This window comes from Manis pentadactyla, chromosome 12 (genome assembly GCF_030020395.1).
Source record: "Manis pentadactyla isolate mManPen7 chromosome 12, mManPen7.hap1, whole genome shotgun sequence".
NCBI lineage: Eukaryota > Metazoa > Chordata > Mammalia > Pholidota > Manidae > Manis > Manis pentadactyla.
This window is the reverse complement of record NC_080030.1, coordinates 98,640,772-98,660,107: the sequence shown is the minus strand read 5'-3', so window position 1 is coordinate 98,660,107 and position 19,336 is coordinate 98,640,772. Positions and strand designations below refer to the sequence as shown.

At 34.6% G+C, this 19,336-nt stretch overlaps 1 protein-coding gene across 2 annotated transcripts in view; it reads right to left on the bottom strand.

Annotated features, from left to right (window-relative positions):
- The window catches only part of MANEA (mannosidase endo-alpha), a 47,846-nt gene that overhangs the window by 21,489 nt on the left and 7,021 nt on the right, over positions 1-19,336 (bottom strand). Inside the window, exons 2-3 of one of the 2 annotated variants that reach the window (XM_057489434.1) lie at positions 17,252-17,860; positions 4,892-5,001 (exon numbers count right to left, since the gene is read on the bottom strand). In XM_057489434.1, coding sequence (XP_057345417.1) covers positions 4,892-5,001; positions 17,252-17,822 — 681 coding nt within the window. In that variant the 5' untranslated portion in view covers positions 17,823-17,860. The remainder of the gene's footprint in view (positions 1-4,891; positions 5,002-17,251; positions 17,861-19,336) is intronic. The other variant, XM_036890426.2, reaches the window with a different exon arrangement.

Below are 19,336 nucleotides of genomic sequence, written 5' to 3'. Positions count from 1 at the left end.
TTTCTGATCACCAGATATAAAATTTGAATCACAGAGAGAACAAGTATGCTGGTAACTAGATCTCTCTGCCATACACTCCTTCTACACAGAAGTTTTAAATATTAGAAAAACCAACCTATCCTTGTGCATCAGAATATTTTCACTCGACCTTTGAAAACCTCCTGGAAGTACTAAAATAGGCAGCTTTCTTGAGTTATGCAGGCATTGTCCTTCTCATCTCCCAGTATTGTGGTGGGGCCTGAAAAGAAGAGTGGCCTTTGGACATGTTTTATGGAACATGTTTTGTATCACTTATCTAGTCTCAGACCCAGTCCCAGAACCTGCGGATCTGCCTACCTGCAGGCTTCAAATGCCAATGACAGCTCGCTGAATGGTACTCGGAGACATGGCAGGTGACAGCTCTTGCCAGTCAGCTAATTTAAGAGACGCTGCCTTAACAGCTTTAAGATTGCAAAGTAGGAAGAGAAGGCTTTTTGGACAGCAAAACAAACAAAAAATGCTTGTCCATTTAGCTATTTCTGTTTACACAGTTCTATTTCTATTCCCGAATAACTACTGAATTTTAAAGCTGCAAAAGAAACATTAAAACAAAACTATTTTTTTGCATTATTTGGAAATAAATATTTCAACAGTGATCTACATCATCTCTTACAGAACTCACTCAATTACCTGTACTGGACAAATGAGCCGGTTTTCCATTAGGATATATAAACTGCAAGAAGTTTCAGAGCAAATGAAAATTCTCAGCAATTTTTAAGAATGGCTATATAGAATCTTAAATTCTCTTTTGTACCTACAGGTATATTCCCTTGCGATGTTGTCCCTATTTTTTTTCTCTTTTTTCATCTTGTCTGTGGTTTGTCTACATTTTTCCTTCCCAAAAGTGGAAAATGATTACTTTATCCAGGCTACTGATTTTTGAAGGTTTTGTATTTTATTTAATTGTTTACTTTATCTTTATTAATTCCTCCTTTTACTTTAAGTTTATTTTATTATCCTTGTACCACTGGTATGCTAAAACAGTAATCTCAGTGATATTTATATCATTTTTAAATTTTATTTTTGATTTTTTTCATTAAAAATGTTATTTTTAATTACAATGTTAAATTAACATTTTATAAAATTGCATGCTTTTAAAAGTCTCATTTAGCATTAATTATAAATATTCAGTTATAGTGAATGTCTTTTAGGGTGCAGACTCTATCATTATAATTTTTGTGAATTTATTAAGATTATTGTTGCTACCTACTACATGAACAGTTTTTTACAAGTATCCTTGGATTTGAAAAATAATGCTTATTCTCTTGCTATTCAGTTATAAAAATTTCCTGTATAATGTTAGTTAAACACTCTTAGTCATCATTTCTATTTGTTTCCATGATTCATTAATCTCTGTAAGAAATAAAATCTTCTATTGTGAGAAACTTCCCCTCATTTATAACATGACAATATCTGGGTGAAATATACCCAGTCTTAGAGCTTTCTTTGGACTTTCATCTGAACTTTATATGTACACAGAGGTGTGTGTGTGTAAGTGTGGGTGTGGGTGTTAAGTAAGGCTTAAGTGAAAAACAGATTTTGACAATTTTTGAGCCGCAGTTATAATCAGTAATTTCTAATTACTTAAAACTTAAATTCACAAGGTTAACGACACTTATTTTTAGTGCATCTTTGATATTTAAGATATTTAGAAATGTAAATCTCAATAATTACTGTATTACCTTGATAAAAGAACATTTTAATCCTCTTTTCTATTAAAATAAATAGTAAGTAGATGAATATAAAACATGTATAAAACATGTATAGAAAAATAGTAAGGGATTTTTATTAAGTTTTAATCTAGACAAGTTTTGAAACTCAGAAATATTTTTATGAAATATACTATTATTAAAAAGAATCTAAGTCATCATTTTCAAATCATTTTTAGAACAACTATCTCAAAAGTTGTAATTACTATCTTCATGTCCAAAAGAATTAACTTGTGAGTAGCTTGATAATAAAATAAAATACCTTCAGAGGTTCCAGTTCAGGATGGTGGTGCAGAAGGATCCTTAACTGAACTCTTCCCACGGATACACCAAATCTACAACTACATACAGAACAATATACTCTGAAAGAAATCCAAAAACTAGCTGAGTTACTCCTACACACTGGGTGAATGAGAAAAATACCATTATTTTATTGGATAAGAAGCTGTAATATAATCTGACCATAAACCCCACACCTGGCTCAGCAATCCATAATCAGGAAGGAAACAGATGCAAAAATCCTCAACAAAACATTAGAAAACCAAATTCAACAATACATTAAAGGATCATACAACATGACCAAGTGGGATTTATTCCAAGGATGCAAGGGTGGTTTAACATCTGCATATCAATCAATGTGATAGACAACATTAACAAAATGAAGGATAAAAATCATAATAATCTCAATAGATGAAGAAAAAACATTTGACAAAATTCAACAACCCATCTATGAGAAGGACTCTCAATAAAGTGGATACAGAAGTAATACAACTAAAGATAATAAAAGTCATATATGACAAGTCCCCAGCATCATACTCAATGGAGAAAAGCCAAAGGTTTTTCCTCCAAGATCAGGAACAAGAAAAGGATACCCCCTCCAATGCTTTTATTCAACATAGTACTGGAACTCCTAGCCAGAGCAATAACACAAGAAAAAGAACTGAAAGGAATCCAATGAGAAGGGAAGAAGTAAAACTGTTTCTATTTGCAGATGACATATGTATGACATGTAGGAAACTAAAGACTTCATAAGAAAAACTGTTAGAACAAATGAATTCAGTAAAGTTGCAGGATACAAAATCAATATACAAAAATCAGATACATTTCTATTCCGTAATAATGAATTATTAGAAAGAAAAATTAAGAAAACAATATCACTTACAATTGCATTAAAAAATATATATGTATAAACACACACCCAGGAATCAATTTAACCAAGGAAGTGAAAGATCTGTAAGCTGAAAACTATAAGATATTAAAGAGATTGAAGAAGACACAAATAAAAGAAAGGATATCACAAGCATGGATTGGATGAATTAATATTGTTAAAACATTCATACTACTCAAAGCAGTATACAGATTCAATGGAATCCCTATGAAGATTCCAAGGGCATTTTTCACCAACATAGAAGAAAAAAATCCTAAAATTTGTTTGAAACCACAAAAGACCCCAGTTAGCCACAGTAATATTGGGAAAGAAGAGCAAAGCTTATCAGGCTTCATGCTCCCTCATGTCAAACTATTACAAAGCTATCGTAATCAAAAAAGTATGGTACTGGAATAAAAAAAGACACACGGAACAATGGAACAGAAAAGAGCACCCAGGAATAAACCATGCATACATTGTCAATCAACACAACAAAGAAGTTAAGAATATACAAAGGGGAAATGACAATTATCTTAAATAAGTGGTGCTGGGAAAACTGGACAGCCACACACAAAAGAATGAACTGAACCACTATATAAATGATACACAAAAATTAACTCATAATGTATTAAAGTCTTAAACATAAAACTGGAAACCATAAAACTCCTAGAAGAAAACATAGATGAGAAGCTCCTTGACAGAGGTCTTGGCAATGATATTTCTGGATTTGACATGAAAAGGAAAGGCAATAAAAGCAAAAAGAAATGAATGGGACTACACCAAAGTAAAAAACTTCTGCTCAGTCATGGATACCATCAACAAAATAAAAAGCAAACTACTGAATGGGAAAAAAACTTCTGCAAATTATTTATCTGTTTAGGGGTTGGCATCCAAAATATATAAAGAACATATACACATCAGCTTAAAAACAATCTAGTTTAAAAAAGGCAGAGGGTCTGAATATACACTTTTCCCAGGCAAGCATCCAGATGTCTAACAGGTACATAAAAGGATTCTTAGCATCACTAATCATCAGGGAAATGCACATCAAAACCACAAAGAGATATCACTTCACACTTCTTACAATGTCTATTAATGTCTATTATCAAAAAGACAAGAAATAACAAGTGTTGGCAAGGATATGAAGAAGAGGGAACCGTTGTGCACTGTTAATTTGAATATAAATTGATATAGCCATTATGGAAAATCATATGGAGGTTCTTTAAAAAACTAAAAATAGAACTACAATCTGATAAAATAATTCCCCCTCTGTTATTCATCAAAAGATAATGAAAATAACTTTAAAAGACATCTGATCTCATTACATCATTATTTATAATAGCCAAGAACTGGAAACAACCCCAAGTGCCCAGTGATGAATGAATGATAAAGAAATGAATGATGAATGAAAGATATCTACATATACACATATACACACACACAAATATACAAACACAATAGAATACTATTCAGTCACAAAAAAAGGATCTTGCCACTTGCTAATATAACACAAATGGACCATAAGGGCATGATACTAAATGAAATAAGTCTGTCAGAGAAAGACAAATACAGTGTGGTCTCATTTATATGTGGAATCTTAAAAACAAACAAACAAAAAGAGCCTTTATATATGTAGCGAACAGATTGTGGGTGCCTGAGGCAAGGGGCCAGATGAAGTGGATGTAGATGGTTAAAAGGTACAAATTTCCACTCTTAAAGTAAGTAAATCCTGGAGATGTATTGTACAGTATGGTGACTATGGATAAAAATACTGTGTTGTATATTTGAAGGTTGCTAAATGAACAGATCTTAAAAATTCTCATGTCCAAAAAAAAAATTTGTGACCGTGTGTGGTATGAATGTTAACTGGACTTATTGTGATGTTCATTTCACAATATAAGCATATAGTGAATCATTATGTCAAACACCTGAAACCAATATAATGCTGTATTATCAATTATATCTCAATAAAAACTAAATAAATAAAATTAGATACCTTCAGATTATATTTGTGAGCTTTGTCCAAAATAGTTGGTACCAAGTCATCTGCATTTTCTCCATTCTCATCACTTGTATTGGGTGGGTACCAAGACAGGACTAGTACACCTAACAGAAAAGACCAAAGAGAAAAAAGTAAACACAAGAACAAGAATGATTGCAAGTATACTACAAAAAGGGAAGAGAAGGGAAGGGATGGGAAAGGAGAAAGAAAAAAGCATCATAAGGACCAAATTGTTAACAATATAAAAGAAACATATTCTGAATGCTGTTTTGTTATGTTACTAAGATATGACTATTTGATTACTTTGTGCAGTCAATATTTATGAACTCTTTATCAGGTATCAGTATTTTATAATTAATTGATACATCTTACTAATGTAAGTTTTAGGTTTACAGAAAAATTGCGCAGAAAGTACAGTTTCTATATATTTATCTGCCATCCAGCTCCTCTCCATCCCACATACAGTTTTCTATTATTTATTGACATCTTGCATTAGCTTAGTAGATTTGTGACAATGCTGAACCAACATTTATATATTAACTAAAGTGCATCGTTTAACATTAGGGCTCACTCTTTATGTTGTATAGTACTACAACTTTTGACAAATGCGTATCACCTGCCCACAATTACAATATCATACAGAATAGTTTCACTGCCCTACAGACCTTTTATGGTGCCCTATTCACACCTCCATCCTCTCCCCACCCATATCCTGGGACCAATAATTGATCTTTTAACTATCTCTATTGTTTTGCCTTTTCTAGATTACTATATACATGGAAATATGAAGTAACTTTTTCAGACTGTCTTCTTATACTTAGCAATATGCAGTTAAGCTTCATTTATATCTTTTTATGGCTTGATAGTTCATTCTTTTTATTGCTGCATAATATCCCATTGTACAGTTGTACTCCAGTTTGTCTATCCATTCACTTACTGAAAGACATATAGGTTGCTTCCGATTTTTGGCAATAAAGAATAAAGTTTCTATAAACATTCATACACAAATTTTTGCGATGATCATATATTCTAATAAAAGATTAAAAAATAAAAGAAAGTTATAGTTTCTCCTTATACTTTACTTTTGAACTGATTAATTATAAAAAAAAAAGGAGTTCTAGAAACATAACCATACGAAGAAATCAACTGAAGAGTGAATATTTGAAATTAACCAATTCAAAGCCTCACAACATATGTAAAGAAATGAAAGGCGGGGCGGAGCCAACATGGCGGCGTGAGTAGGACAGTGGGAATCTCCTCCCAAAAACATATATATTTTTGAAAATACAACAAATACAACTAATCCTAAAAGAGAGACCAGAAGACACAGGACAACAGCCAGACTACATCCACACCTGTGAGAGCTCAGCGCCTGGTGAAAGGGGGTAAGATACAACCCCCCACCCGGCGGGACCCGAGCGCCCCTCCCCCCAGCTCCCGGCAGGAGGGAGGGTGAGCCCAGGACTGCTAAACACCCAGCCCCAGCCACCCGCACCAGACCGCAGGCACAGTGCATGCATGGAGGGCTGGAAACTAGGGACACAGGGCAGCAAGACCTGTGAGAGGGTCCTGAAGCCGATGCCACTGTGACAAAGAAAAGCAAGTGCTTTTTGAAAGTCTTAAAGGGACAGGGACATAACAGCTAGACGGAAACAACACAGGTCACAGCCAAGCAGCTGGAAATTACAGGGAAAACTGGGTGCACTAACCCCCTGAGCAACAGCTCTGAGACCCCTCACTGAGGTAAACAGCCAAACAGACCCCCTGTCCATTACCCCTCCAGCGCTGAGAAAGCAGAGAAGCAGCCTAAGGCAGACCACGCCCACTAAAGGGAAATTCCTCCATTCCAGCCGGGCAAGACACAAAGACCCACTCTACACGCAATTACCCAACACAAGCCACTAGGGGTCGCAGTTGTCCCAGTAAAGAAAGGCCAGGAACAAGTGAAAAGTTTGGCCCTCCCAGCTGACAGTCAATAGCACCTGTCAACATGAAAAGGCAAAAAAATATGATCCAGACAAGACTAACCCAGACAGCTTCGGCATCTGCTACATCTTCCCCTGAGAAGGAACCTGGGGAGATAGATTTACCCAGTCTTCCTGAAAAAGAATTCAAAACAAAAGTCATAACCATGCTGATGGACTTGCAGAGAAATATGCAAGAACTAAGGAAGGAGAATACAGAAATAAAACAATTTCTGGAAGGACTTCAAAACAGAATGGATGAGATGCAAGAGACCATTAATGGACTAGAAAACAGAGAACAGGAATGCAGAGAAGCTGATGCAGAGAGAGATAAAAGGATCTCCAGGAATGAAAGAATTCTAAGAAAGCTGAGTGACCAATCTAAAAGGAACAATACCCGCATTATAGGGGTACCAGAAGAAGAAGAGAGAGAAAAAGGGATAGAAAGTGTCTTTGAAGAAATAATTGCCCAAAACTTCCCCAAACTAGGGGAAGAAATGGCCTCTCAGACCACAGAGGTACACAGAACTCCCATGACAAGGGATCCAAGGAGGGCAACACCAAGACACATAATAATTAAAATGGCAAAGATCAAAGACAAGGACAAAGTATTAAAGGCAGCCAGAGAGAAAAAAAAGGTTACCTACAAAGGAAAACCCATCAGGCTATCATCAGACTTCTCAACAGAAACCCTACAGGCCAGAAGAGAATGGCATGATATACTTAATGCAATGAAACAGAAGGGCCTCGAACCAAGAATACTGTATCCAGCACGAATATCATTTAAATATGAAGGAGGGATTAAACAATTCCCAGACAAGCAAAAGTTGAGGGAATTTGCTTCCTACAAACCACCTCTACAGGGCATCCTACAGGGACTGCTTTAGATGGGAGCACTCCTAAAAAGAGCACAGAACAAAACACCCAACATATGAAGAAGGGAAGAGGAGGAATAAGAAGGGAGAGAAATGAAGAATCATCAGACCACGTTTATAATAGCTCAACAAGTGAGTTAAGTTAGACAGTAAGATAGTAAAGAAGCTAACCCTGAACCTTTGGTAAACACAGTCTTAAAGCCTGCAATGGCAATAAGTACACACCTTTCAATAATCACCCTAAATGTAAATGGACGGAAAGCACCAATGAAAAGACACAGACTAATAGAATGGATAAAAAAGCAAGACCCATTCATATGCTGCTTACAAGAAACCTCAAACCCAAAGACATGCACAGACTTAAAGTAAAGGGATGGAAAAAGATATTTCATGCAAACAACAGAGAGAAGAAAGCAGGTGTTGCAATTCTGGTATCAGACAAAGTAGACTCCAAAATAAAGAAAGTAACAAAAGACAAAGAAGGACATTACATAATGACAAAGGGCTCAGTCCAACAAGAGGATATAACCATTTTAAATATATATGCACCCACTACAGGAGCACCAACATACCTGAAACAAATACTAACAGAACTAAAGGAGGTAAAAGAATGCAATGCATTCATTCTAGGAGACTTCAACATACCACTCACTCCAAAGGACAGATCCACCAGACAGAAATAAGTAAGGGCACAGAGGCACTGAACAACACACTAGAACAGATGGACCTAATAGACATATACAGAACTCTACATCCAAAAGCAACAGGATGCACATTCTTCTCAAGTGCACATGGAACATTCTCCAGAATAGACCACATACTAGGCCACAAAAAGAGACTCAGTCAATTCCAAAAGATTGAAATCCTACCAACCAACTTTTCAGACCACAAAGGCATAAAACTAGAAATAAACTGTACAAAGAAAGCAAAAAAAGGCTCACAAACACATGGAGGCTTAACAACATGTTCCTAAATAATCAATGGATCAATGACCAAATCAAAATGGAGATCCAGCAATATATGGAAACAAACGACAACAGCAACACAAAGCCCCAACTACTGTGGGACACAGCAAAAGCAGTCTTAAGAGGAAAGTATATAGCAATCCAGGCATATTTAAAAAAGGAAGAACAATCCCAAATGAATGGTCTAATGTCACAATTATCAAAATTGGAAAAAGAAGAACAAATGAGGCCTAAGGTCAGCAGAAGGAGGGACATAATAAAGATCAGAGAAGAAATAAATAAAATTGAGAAGAATAAAACAATAGCAAAAATCAATGAAACCAAGAGCTGGTTCTTCGATAAAATAAACAAAATAGACAAGCCTCTAGCCAGACTTATTAAGAGGAAAACAGTCAACACAAATCAACAGTATAAGAAATGAGAAAAGAAAAATCACGACGGACCCCACAGAAATACAAAGAATTATAAGAGACTACTATGAAAAACTATATGCTAACAAGCTGGGAAACCTAGGAGAAATGGACAACTTCCTAGAAAAATACAACCTTCCAAGACTGACCCAGAAAGAAACAGAAAATCTAAACAGACCAACTACCAGCAACGAAATTGAAGAGGTAATCAAAAAACTACCAAAGAACAAAACCCCCGGGCCAGATGGATTCACCTCGGAATTTTATCAGACATACAGAGAAGACATAATACCCATTCTCCTTAACGTTTTCCAAAAAATAGAGGAGGAGGGGATACTTCCAAACTCATTCTATGAAGCTAACATCACCCTAATACCAAAACCAGGCAAAGACCCCACCAAAAAAGGAAATTACAGACCAATATCCCTGATGAACATAGATGCAAAAATACTCAACAAAATATTAGCAAACCAAATTCAAAAATACATCAAAAGGATCGTACACCATGACCAAGTGGGATTCATCCCAGGGATGCAAGGATGGTACAACATTCGAAAGTCCATCAACATCATCCACCACATCAACAAAAAGACAAAAACCACATGATCATCTCCATAGATGTTGAAAAAGCATTTGACAAAGTTCAACATCCATTCATGATAAAAACTCTCAGCAAAATGGGAATAGAGGGCAAGTACCTCAACATAATAAAGGCCATTTATGATAAACCCACAGCCAACATTATACTGAACAGCGAGAAGCTGAAAGCTTTTCCCCTGAGATCGGGAACTAGACAGGGATGCCCACTCTCTCCACTGTTATTTAACATAGTACTGGAGGTCCTAGACATGGCAATCAGACAAAACAAAAAAATACAAGGAATCCAGATTGGTAAAGAAGAAGTTAAACTGTCACTATTTGCAGATGACATGATACTGTACATAAAAAACCCTAAAGACTCCACCCCAAAACTCCTAGAACTGATATCGGAATAGATAAAGTTGCAGGATACAAAATCAACACACAGAAATCTGTGGCTTTCCTATACACTAACAATGAACCAACAGAAAGAGAAATCAGGAAAAAAACTCCATTCACAATTGCATCAAAAAAAATAAAATACCCAGGAATAAACCTAACCAAAGAAGTGAAAGACTTATACTCTGAAAACTACAAGTCACTCTTAAGAGAAATTAACGGGGGGACATTAACTGATGGAAACTCATCCAATGCTCGTGGCTAGGAAGAATTAATATCGTCAAAATGGCCATCCTGCCCAAAGCAATATACAGATTTGATGCAATCCCTATGAAACTACCAGCAACATTCTTCAATGAACTGGAACAAATAATTCAAAAATTCATATGGAACCACCAAAGACCCCGAATAGCCAAAGCAATCCTGAGAAAGAAGAATAAAGTAGGGGGGATCTCACTCCCCAACTTCAAGCTCTACTATAAAGCCATAGTAATCAAGACAATTTGGTACTGGCACAAGAACAGAGCCACAGACCAATGGAACAGACTAGAGAATCCAGACATTAACCCAGACATATATGGTCAATTAATATTTGATAAAGGAGCCATGGACATACAATGGTGAAATGACAGTCTCTTCAACAGATGGTGCTGGCAAAACTGGACAGCTACATGTAGGAGAATGAAACTGGACCATTGTCTAACCCCATATACAAAAGTAAACTCAAAATGGATCAAAGACCTGAATGTAAGTCATGAAACCATTAAACTCCTGGAAAAAAACATAGGCAAAAACCTCTTAGACATAAACATGAGTGAGCTCTTCTTGAACATATCTCCCTAGGCAAGGAAAACAACAGCAAAAATGAACAAGTGGGAGTATATTAAGCTGAAATGCTTCTGTACAGCAAAAGACACCATCAATAGAACAAAAAGGAACCCTACAGTATGGGAGAATATATTTGAAAATGACACATCCGATAAAGGCTTGACGTCCAGAATATACAAAGAGCTCACATGCCTCAACAAACAAAAAACAAATAACCCAATTAAAAAATGGGCAGAGGAACTGAACAGACAGTTCTCCAAAACAGAAATACAGATGGCCAACAGACACATGAAAAGATGCTCCACATCGCTAATTATCAGAGAAATGCAAATTAAAACTACAATGAGGTATCACCTCACACCAGTAAGGATGGCTGCCATCCAAAAGACAAACAACAACAAATGTTGGGGAGGCTGTGGAGAAAGGGGAACCCTCCTACACTGCTGGTGGGAATGTAAATTAGTTCAACCATTGTGGAAAGCAGTATGGAGGTACATCAAAATGCTCAAAACAGACTTACCATTTGACCCAGGAATTCCACTCCTAGGAATTTACCCTAAGGACGCAGCAATCAAGTTTGAGAAAGACAGATGCACCCCTATGTTTATCGCAGCACTATTTACAATAGCCAAGAATTGGAACCAACCTAAATGTCCATCGATAGATGAATGGATAAAGAAGATGTGGTACATATACACAATGAAATACTACTCAGCCGTAAGAAAAGGGCAAATCCTACCATTTGCAGAAACATGGATAGAGCTGGAGGGTATTATTGTCAGTGAAATAAGCCAAGCGGAGAAAGAGAAATACCAAATGATGTCACTCATCTGTGGAGTATAAGAACAAAGGAAAAACTGAAGGAACAAAACAGCAGCAGAATCACAGAACTCAAGAATGGACTAACAGGTACCAAAGGGAAAGGGACTGGGGAGGATGGGTGGGTAGGGAGGGATAAGGGGGGGGGAGAAGAAAGGGGGTATTAAGATTAGCAAGCATTGGGGGGTTGGAGAAAGGGGAGGGCTGTACAACACAGAGAAGACAAGTAGTGATTCTACAACATTTTGCTCTGTGGATGGACAGTGACTGTAAAGGGGTTTATAGGGGCTACCTGGTATAGGGGAGAGCCTAGTAAACATAATATTCATCATGTAAGTGTAGATTAATGATAACAACAACAACAAAAAAAGCAGTTCCTGTGTGGTGACCTCCAGTGAATTCTACACAATGGTACAAAGGGCATATAAAAGTGTAGGCAAAGGGTCTGTTTGTGTTTATACAGAGGATCAAAGCCTAATTGGGCTACCCCGAAAATGAACTAAGATACGATATGAAAGAGAGCTTCCAACATCAGCACTCTCTGGAAGACTCATGCCAGAAGATGATCATCAAAAAACCCCAACAAAGATCCACGCACTGCTACAGCTGTAGATGCACTCATCCCACCAGCTCCTGGACTTGCCATGGGAATGAAGAAGGAGATATCTAAGCTGGCCTGTGCATACAGTAAAACAACAAATTTGACTGGATCTATACTGTTGGAACTCAACCAAGAATTAGGAGAAGTGCAAATTGTAGCGCTCCAAAATCTTACAACAACAGACTATCTACTGTTAAAAGAACATATGGGATGTGAACAGTCCTCAGGAATGGGTTGGTTTAATTTGTCTGATTTCTCTCAGACTGTTCAAGTTCAGTTGGACAATATCCACCATATCATAGATAAGTTTTCACAAATGCCTAAGGTGCCTAACTGGTTTTCTTGGTTTCACTGGAGATGCCTGGTAATTATAGGTCTGCTTTCGTTACGTAACTGTACTCCTGTTATGTTAATGTGTGTATGCAATTTAATTAGTAGTTTAAAACCTATACATGCTGAAGTTACTCTACAAGAAGATATGTCAAAGAAATAATCAATCTTCCCAAGTTTTCTTCCGCCTGCTACTTCTATAGCTTTTCTTCTTCCTTCCTAATTACAACCCTTAAATAGAATTCGTGCCGCATATCGAATTTACAGAGTAACCTAATTCTTCCAAGTGGTAAAGATATCTCAAGACAAATGCTGGGCATAGAATCCACAGGGCATAAATATGCAAAGAAGTAAAAAGCTAACCATTTCAAACAATAAGGCTTCTCTCTCACTTACCAACTTTACATTTCCCTGTATGGCCCCGGAAGATGACTGGTTAGCCAGAGACGGGTAAGATTCCTCAAGGGAGGAACAACCTAAGACAGGCACAGTCGCACGGGGGCCATCAGGTGAGAAATTGGGGATCAGCAGAGGTGAGGCTTAGAACCTCACCCCCCCGTTCTGAGAGAAATCTTCTGCATACGTGGATGTTTTATTGCCCTTGTCTAGCTTGGATTAACACATAGTCTACAGGCACACACCTGATCATCTACATTTGCTCTCTTACAACACTAAACTATGTTTTCTACCTTTATCTTGTATCTACCTACCACTTCAGCATTTTATTAAAAATAATAATAATAAAGAGAGAAATGTGGTATCCACATATAAATCAAGTATAAAAATCAAACGAATATTCATATTTGAACTGATTGTTTATAGTTCATAATGCATGAGCAAAACCGAAAGTTTCTGTGATGACTGCCCTTGTACTGTTCACAGTGTAACTTATTCACTATGTAAGAATTTGTTCTCCATGTAAGAACTTGTTCGTTATGCCTCAGAAGATTGGAGACTGATGAAAATTAGGCTTGGGGTGGATTAATGATTGTGCATTGAGCATTGACTCCCCTATACAGAATTTTATTGTTGTTAACAACCATTTGATCAATAAATATGAGAGATGCCCTCACAAAAAAATATATATATATATACACACTTCCAACTGTAAAATAAATAAGTAACGGGATGTAATGTATAGCATAAGGAATATAGTCAAAATATTGTAACAACTTTGTATGGTGATAGCTGGTACCTAGAATTATCATGTATATAAATATTGAATCACTGTGTTGTACACCTGAAACTAATGTAATACTGTGTGTCAACTACCCTTCAATAAAAAATAATTATCTACAAAAAATAAAAAAATAAAAAAAATAAAAAATAAATATAAAAATAAAAATAAAAAAGAAATGAAAGGCTATTAGAAAGATGGTAGTAAGTTCTAAATAAACAGCCTCTAAACAGGGAAAGCATATGATGGTAATAGAACAGAAGCATGTGGAAATATAAAATCAGATGTAAGATCAGGGGAGGTGATGATTGAAGATCAGAGATGAAAACTAAAAGAATCAAACAAAACTGTTGGAAATAAAAAACATATTAAAAGAGATAAAGAACACATTCAAGAGATTCATGAACAAATTCAGAAGAGCTAGGAAAGAGTACCTCCAGGCAAGTCAGAAATTACCTATACTGAAATATAATGAGAAGAATGATTGGGGTAAAAAAAACAACAGAACATCCAATAACTCTGGGATAAATATCAAAGTTTTAACATACATGTAGTGACCTTTAAACAATGCAGAGGTTGGGTTACCAAACCCCCATGCAGTCGAAAATCCAAATACAACTTTTGACTTCCCCAAAACTTAACTACTAATAGCCTGCTATTGGCCAGAAGCCTTACCAAGAATATAAAAAATACACATTTTGTATGTGTATTTGTTACATATTGTATTCTTCCATTAAACTAGAGAAAATATTTTTTTCAAATTATCAATCTCCCCAAAAATGTCATACACACACACACACACACACACACACACACACACACACACACAAATACACACATATACAATGGCATGCTCTTCAGCTGTGAAAGAAAAAATGAAATCCTGCCATTTGCAACAACATGAATGGATCTTGAGCACATTATACTAAGATAAGTCAGACAAAGATAAATATTGTAAGATATTTTACAATGTGGAATCTTAACAAAACAATGTTGAAACAACAGAGAGTTGAATGGTGGTTACTAGGGGTTTGGGAGTGGGGAAATGGGAGAGATGGTGTTTAATGTACATGCTTGGAGCTAAATATGTAAGACCTTGAGGACTAATGCACAGTAAAGTGATTACAGACAACAAAACTGTATTATAAATATCAGTCATGCTAAAAGATTAGATCTTAATTGTTCCCACCACTAGAAGAAATTGTAATTAGATGGTGTGCTAAAGAGTTGTTAGCTCTTAATGCTACAATGGCAATCATACTGAAATAAAAATGTATCAAATCAATATGCTATATATCTTGAACAATGTTAAATCTGAATTATACCTCAATAAGAAAGTATGTATAATTCAATATGTAACTGGTAAGGAAATTATTTACAGATGGATTGGAGTGTCACTTTTATTATTATCAAGTTATTTTTCTATTTTCCCTAGCAGAAAATCTACCAAAGAAATAAAATAATTGCCTTAAAAGGGAAACTGTCAACATTTAAAAATAAAGTAGTTTTATCACTGACAATGTTTTGAAATAATTCATGTTCATATATATTATGTGGTATTTAAGTAATACATGGGGGAAGGTATTCATAAACATGAGGCATAAAACTAAATATCAACTGACACTTTTCTTCCTAATAATTAAATTATATGCAGCATGTCATTTATATATTGCTCATATAATAGTAATATATATTTTAATAGTGTTTATTTACTTATAAACAATTACATATCTGAGGAGAAAAAATTCCCATTGTATACAGTTCAATTTGCATTACGAATATTAAAACTTCCATGAATATTCACTTTTGTCAATCAAGCATGGCTTTTATAGTCACAAACAAGTGAACCATAACAAAAAAGACTTGAATGTGACACAAATTCTTTGTAGTAAACAGTAAAATTCATTTGAAAGGGCTATTTACAAAGTTTGAAATAGAGACAGTTACGTATACATACAACTAGTCAATGCTGTCTGAACTTACCAATTCTATTTTATGTCACATAACATGGGAATAAAATACTAGATTTTTAAATAAATAATTCAAAAAAATTATTCCACAGAAGAAAAGCAAGTCATCTTGTACACAGCTGATGTAGAGTCACATAATTCTGTATTGTTTTGCTCATGAAAAAGCCTTATATGACTCTATATACATTATCAGCTTAACAGTGAGTTTGTACCTTTTGTAGAGCTAGAAAAATGTGAGAACCCTCAATTATTTCTTGTGGCCTTAGTACTAGGGATACCTAACAAGGCAAAGGGACCCAACAAAGGGAGTTTTTTTTTTTAAGGGTATATCAATAAATTGAAGACTTTTCAGGCACCCAGTTATATATTTTTGATATTATTTACCTGTGGGACAATGCACCTCTATCTAAAGTTTGCATAACTGGAGTGTCAGAAAGTAGAGAAAAGAGAAAGTTGAAGGGAAGGGGGAAACATAGTAAGAATAAATGGTGATTTCTCATCAATTAAATTAAAGGTACATATTGTGACTTTAGAACAATCATAAAATGAAGGAACATAGTAATAAGCCAGAAGAGAAAATTAAATGAAATAAACACATTCAATACAGAAGAAGGCAGAAAAAGAGGAGAAAAGGAACAGAATAGATGGGTTAAGCATAAAACAGAAAAATGAAACACTTAAAATCAACCATACCATTATTACATTACATATAAATGACATAAACACAATTAAAAAGGGGGAGATTGTCAGACTAGTTTTAAAAAACAGAAAAACAAGACCAAGTTATATGCCAATGCCTAAAATTTGAAACAGTTCCAATGTCCATCAAGATGAATACAGAATCAAATTTCTATAATCACAAAATGGAATATTCCTCAGCAATAATAATGACTAAACTACGGATACAGTTAACAACATGAGTAAATTTCAAAATAGCATGCTGACCAAAGACTCTCTCACACACATGCAAATGCTGGATGATTCTATTTTTGTATAGTAATAGAACATTCGCCACTACTCCACAGTGACAGGAATCAGCTCCATAGTTTCCTGGAGTGGTGGGGCTGAATAAGGGAAGCATGATGAAATTTTTTGGGCTATGGAATATTTTACTTCATGATGGAGGTGGTATTTAAACAGGTGCATACTTTTGGGAAATATTATTAAGGTATATACTTTGGGAAAATTAATTGTATCTTGTGTAAATCATAATTTTAAAAATTTCAGAAAGAATATTAAATTAGAAATCAAAAAGCATACTTTAAAGTAGTTTAAAAAAGCAGTTGCTTGGATGTTTAATTACAAAATATACATATAGAATTTAGAAATTTAAATTGTAACTAATGTGAAAACTAGTAATTTAATGTTCTACCAACAATTATATGTATACATATAATATATATACACACACACATATATATATGCACAATCACATACCTAAACACACACACATAAAATAATTACCAATTGATGCTGAGTACATTTGTTTCATGTGTGTTTCAATGACAGAAGGATCCCGAGAGCTGTAACTTCCCAACTCGGGGTAAAAGCTGGAGCCAATGTCATCTGGGGGGTTGTGTTTCCCCTGTGGATAATTCTTGCTTATCCGAGGGTCCCAGTGCTTCAGCATTGGATGGTTCCAATGTATGTATTTACCATCAAATTGTGGATTTCCATACCAACTGTAATAAAATACATGTAAATAATAATTCAGAGGTGGCACTTCTTCCAGGTAAGGTTCAGAGGCTTTGGAAGGTTTCATAGTCATTTCAACACTTTTTAAATTCTTGATATTTGTTTCACTGTTGATTTTGTCGCTCTTTTGGGAATGAAAAAATTTCCCCAAGTGAGGAGTGCGTTGATGAAGTTCTGGAAGAAGGTCAAGTCCAAAAGGATCTCCGAAAGCAGATTTATTTGGTCTCAGCATTTTTAAACCCATCATCAGAGAGAAAACAAATAGAATAAAAAGTGACAAAATGATGCAAGTCCTTCTTCGAAACTTTGCCATGATGACATACTTTAAACTCCAAAATGGTATATGTTTAGCTGTAATTTATTGAAAAATGATAATTAGTAAGTGGTTATTGACAATATTTTCCAATGTATTCAAAATGAAAACTAAAATCCATGAAGTTCATTACATTGAAAAAAAAATCTTTGGTGCATTATGAAATTAATTATTTCATCAAATATTGATGTCTACAAAACAATCTATATGGCTGGACTAAATGGAAGTATTTATTTGGAAATATCACAATTACATTTTGTCAGATAAACATTTTTAGATTTTAAGAAAACAAATGTTCATTATTTGGACAGATTTTGTGTACAATGAATACAGAAAGGGAATATTCTATATATATGGACTAAAAGTTTCTAAATATAAATATAAAATTAAAGGTTCATAGTTTAAAACATGAAATGTTTAGAATATGAATACATTAAAAAACTTTTCATTAAATGGATTTTCAACAAACATTTTTTTAATTAAAGTAATGGCTTCATTATTTTAAGAAAGGAGTAATCACACATTTTAAATTATATTTGAAATGGAATAGAATGAGATAAAATTTAAAAGATCACAACTTAGAGACTCCTAATTAAAAAAAATATTCCTTTATAATTTTGAAAACCTTATTGAACAAAGATTATAAACATTAATTTATAACTTCTAAGATAGTATTATATGTATGTTTTTATGTTTTAATCAATGCACATACATATAGGTATGTATGTATATACACAGATACACATAAAATAAGCCTTTTATGTATAAATTTATTAGGAAGGTATTTGGCAAAATACTGCCATTGAATTTATAAAATATGACTGTCTGTGATACATCATACTGTCATTATCTGCAGAATAAACTTAAAATAAATAAACCCTGATAGAAAAAACAGACAAGCTAATTCTGTAACACATATACAAGCACTTTCTACTAACTGCTGCTTGATTTATAGATATTATATGCAAGATATACCAAAAAGAGCAAGCACATTTCTTTTAGGGTTAAAATCCTAGACTCTTTATAAAGTCAACTTTGTTTAATTGTGAAATATATCACACCCAAAGATTTATGTAAAAGACACATGTTAAAAAAAAATCGGACATCAGTTTTTGCCCATAACATTGGCAAAATTTTAAATGATTATGATACTCACTGTTGGTGAATTTGTGGGGAAAGAGTCAGTCTCGTTTACTATAGGTGGGAATATAAATTTACCCAAGTATTAGTGGGAACATAAGCTGATGCAGTTTTTGGAAGGCAGTTTGGCAATATTACCAAATTTTAAATGCATTTTGACCAATCAATTCTAATTCTTTATCTCAGTGAAATAATCAGATAAGACCACAAAGATATACAAATATGAATATGGATGTTCACTGCATTCTTGTTCACAATTCTGAAAAACTGGAAATCTAAATGTTCATTAAAAGAAGATAAAATAAATTATAACATACCCACACAATGAAAAAAAGACATATATCTAGCTTGAAATGTATGACCATTCAAAAAGA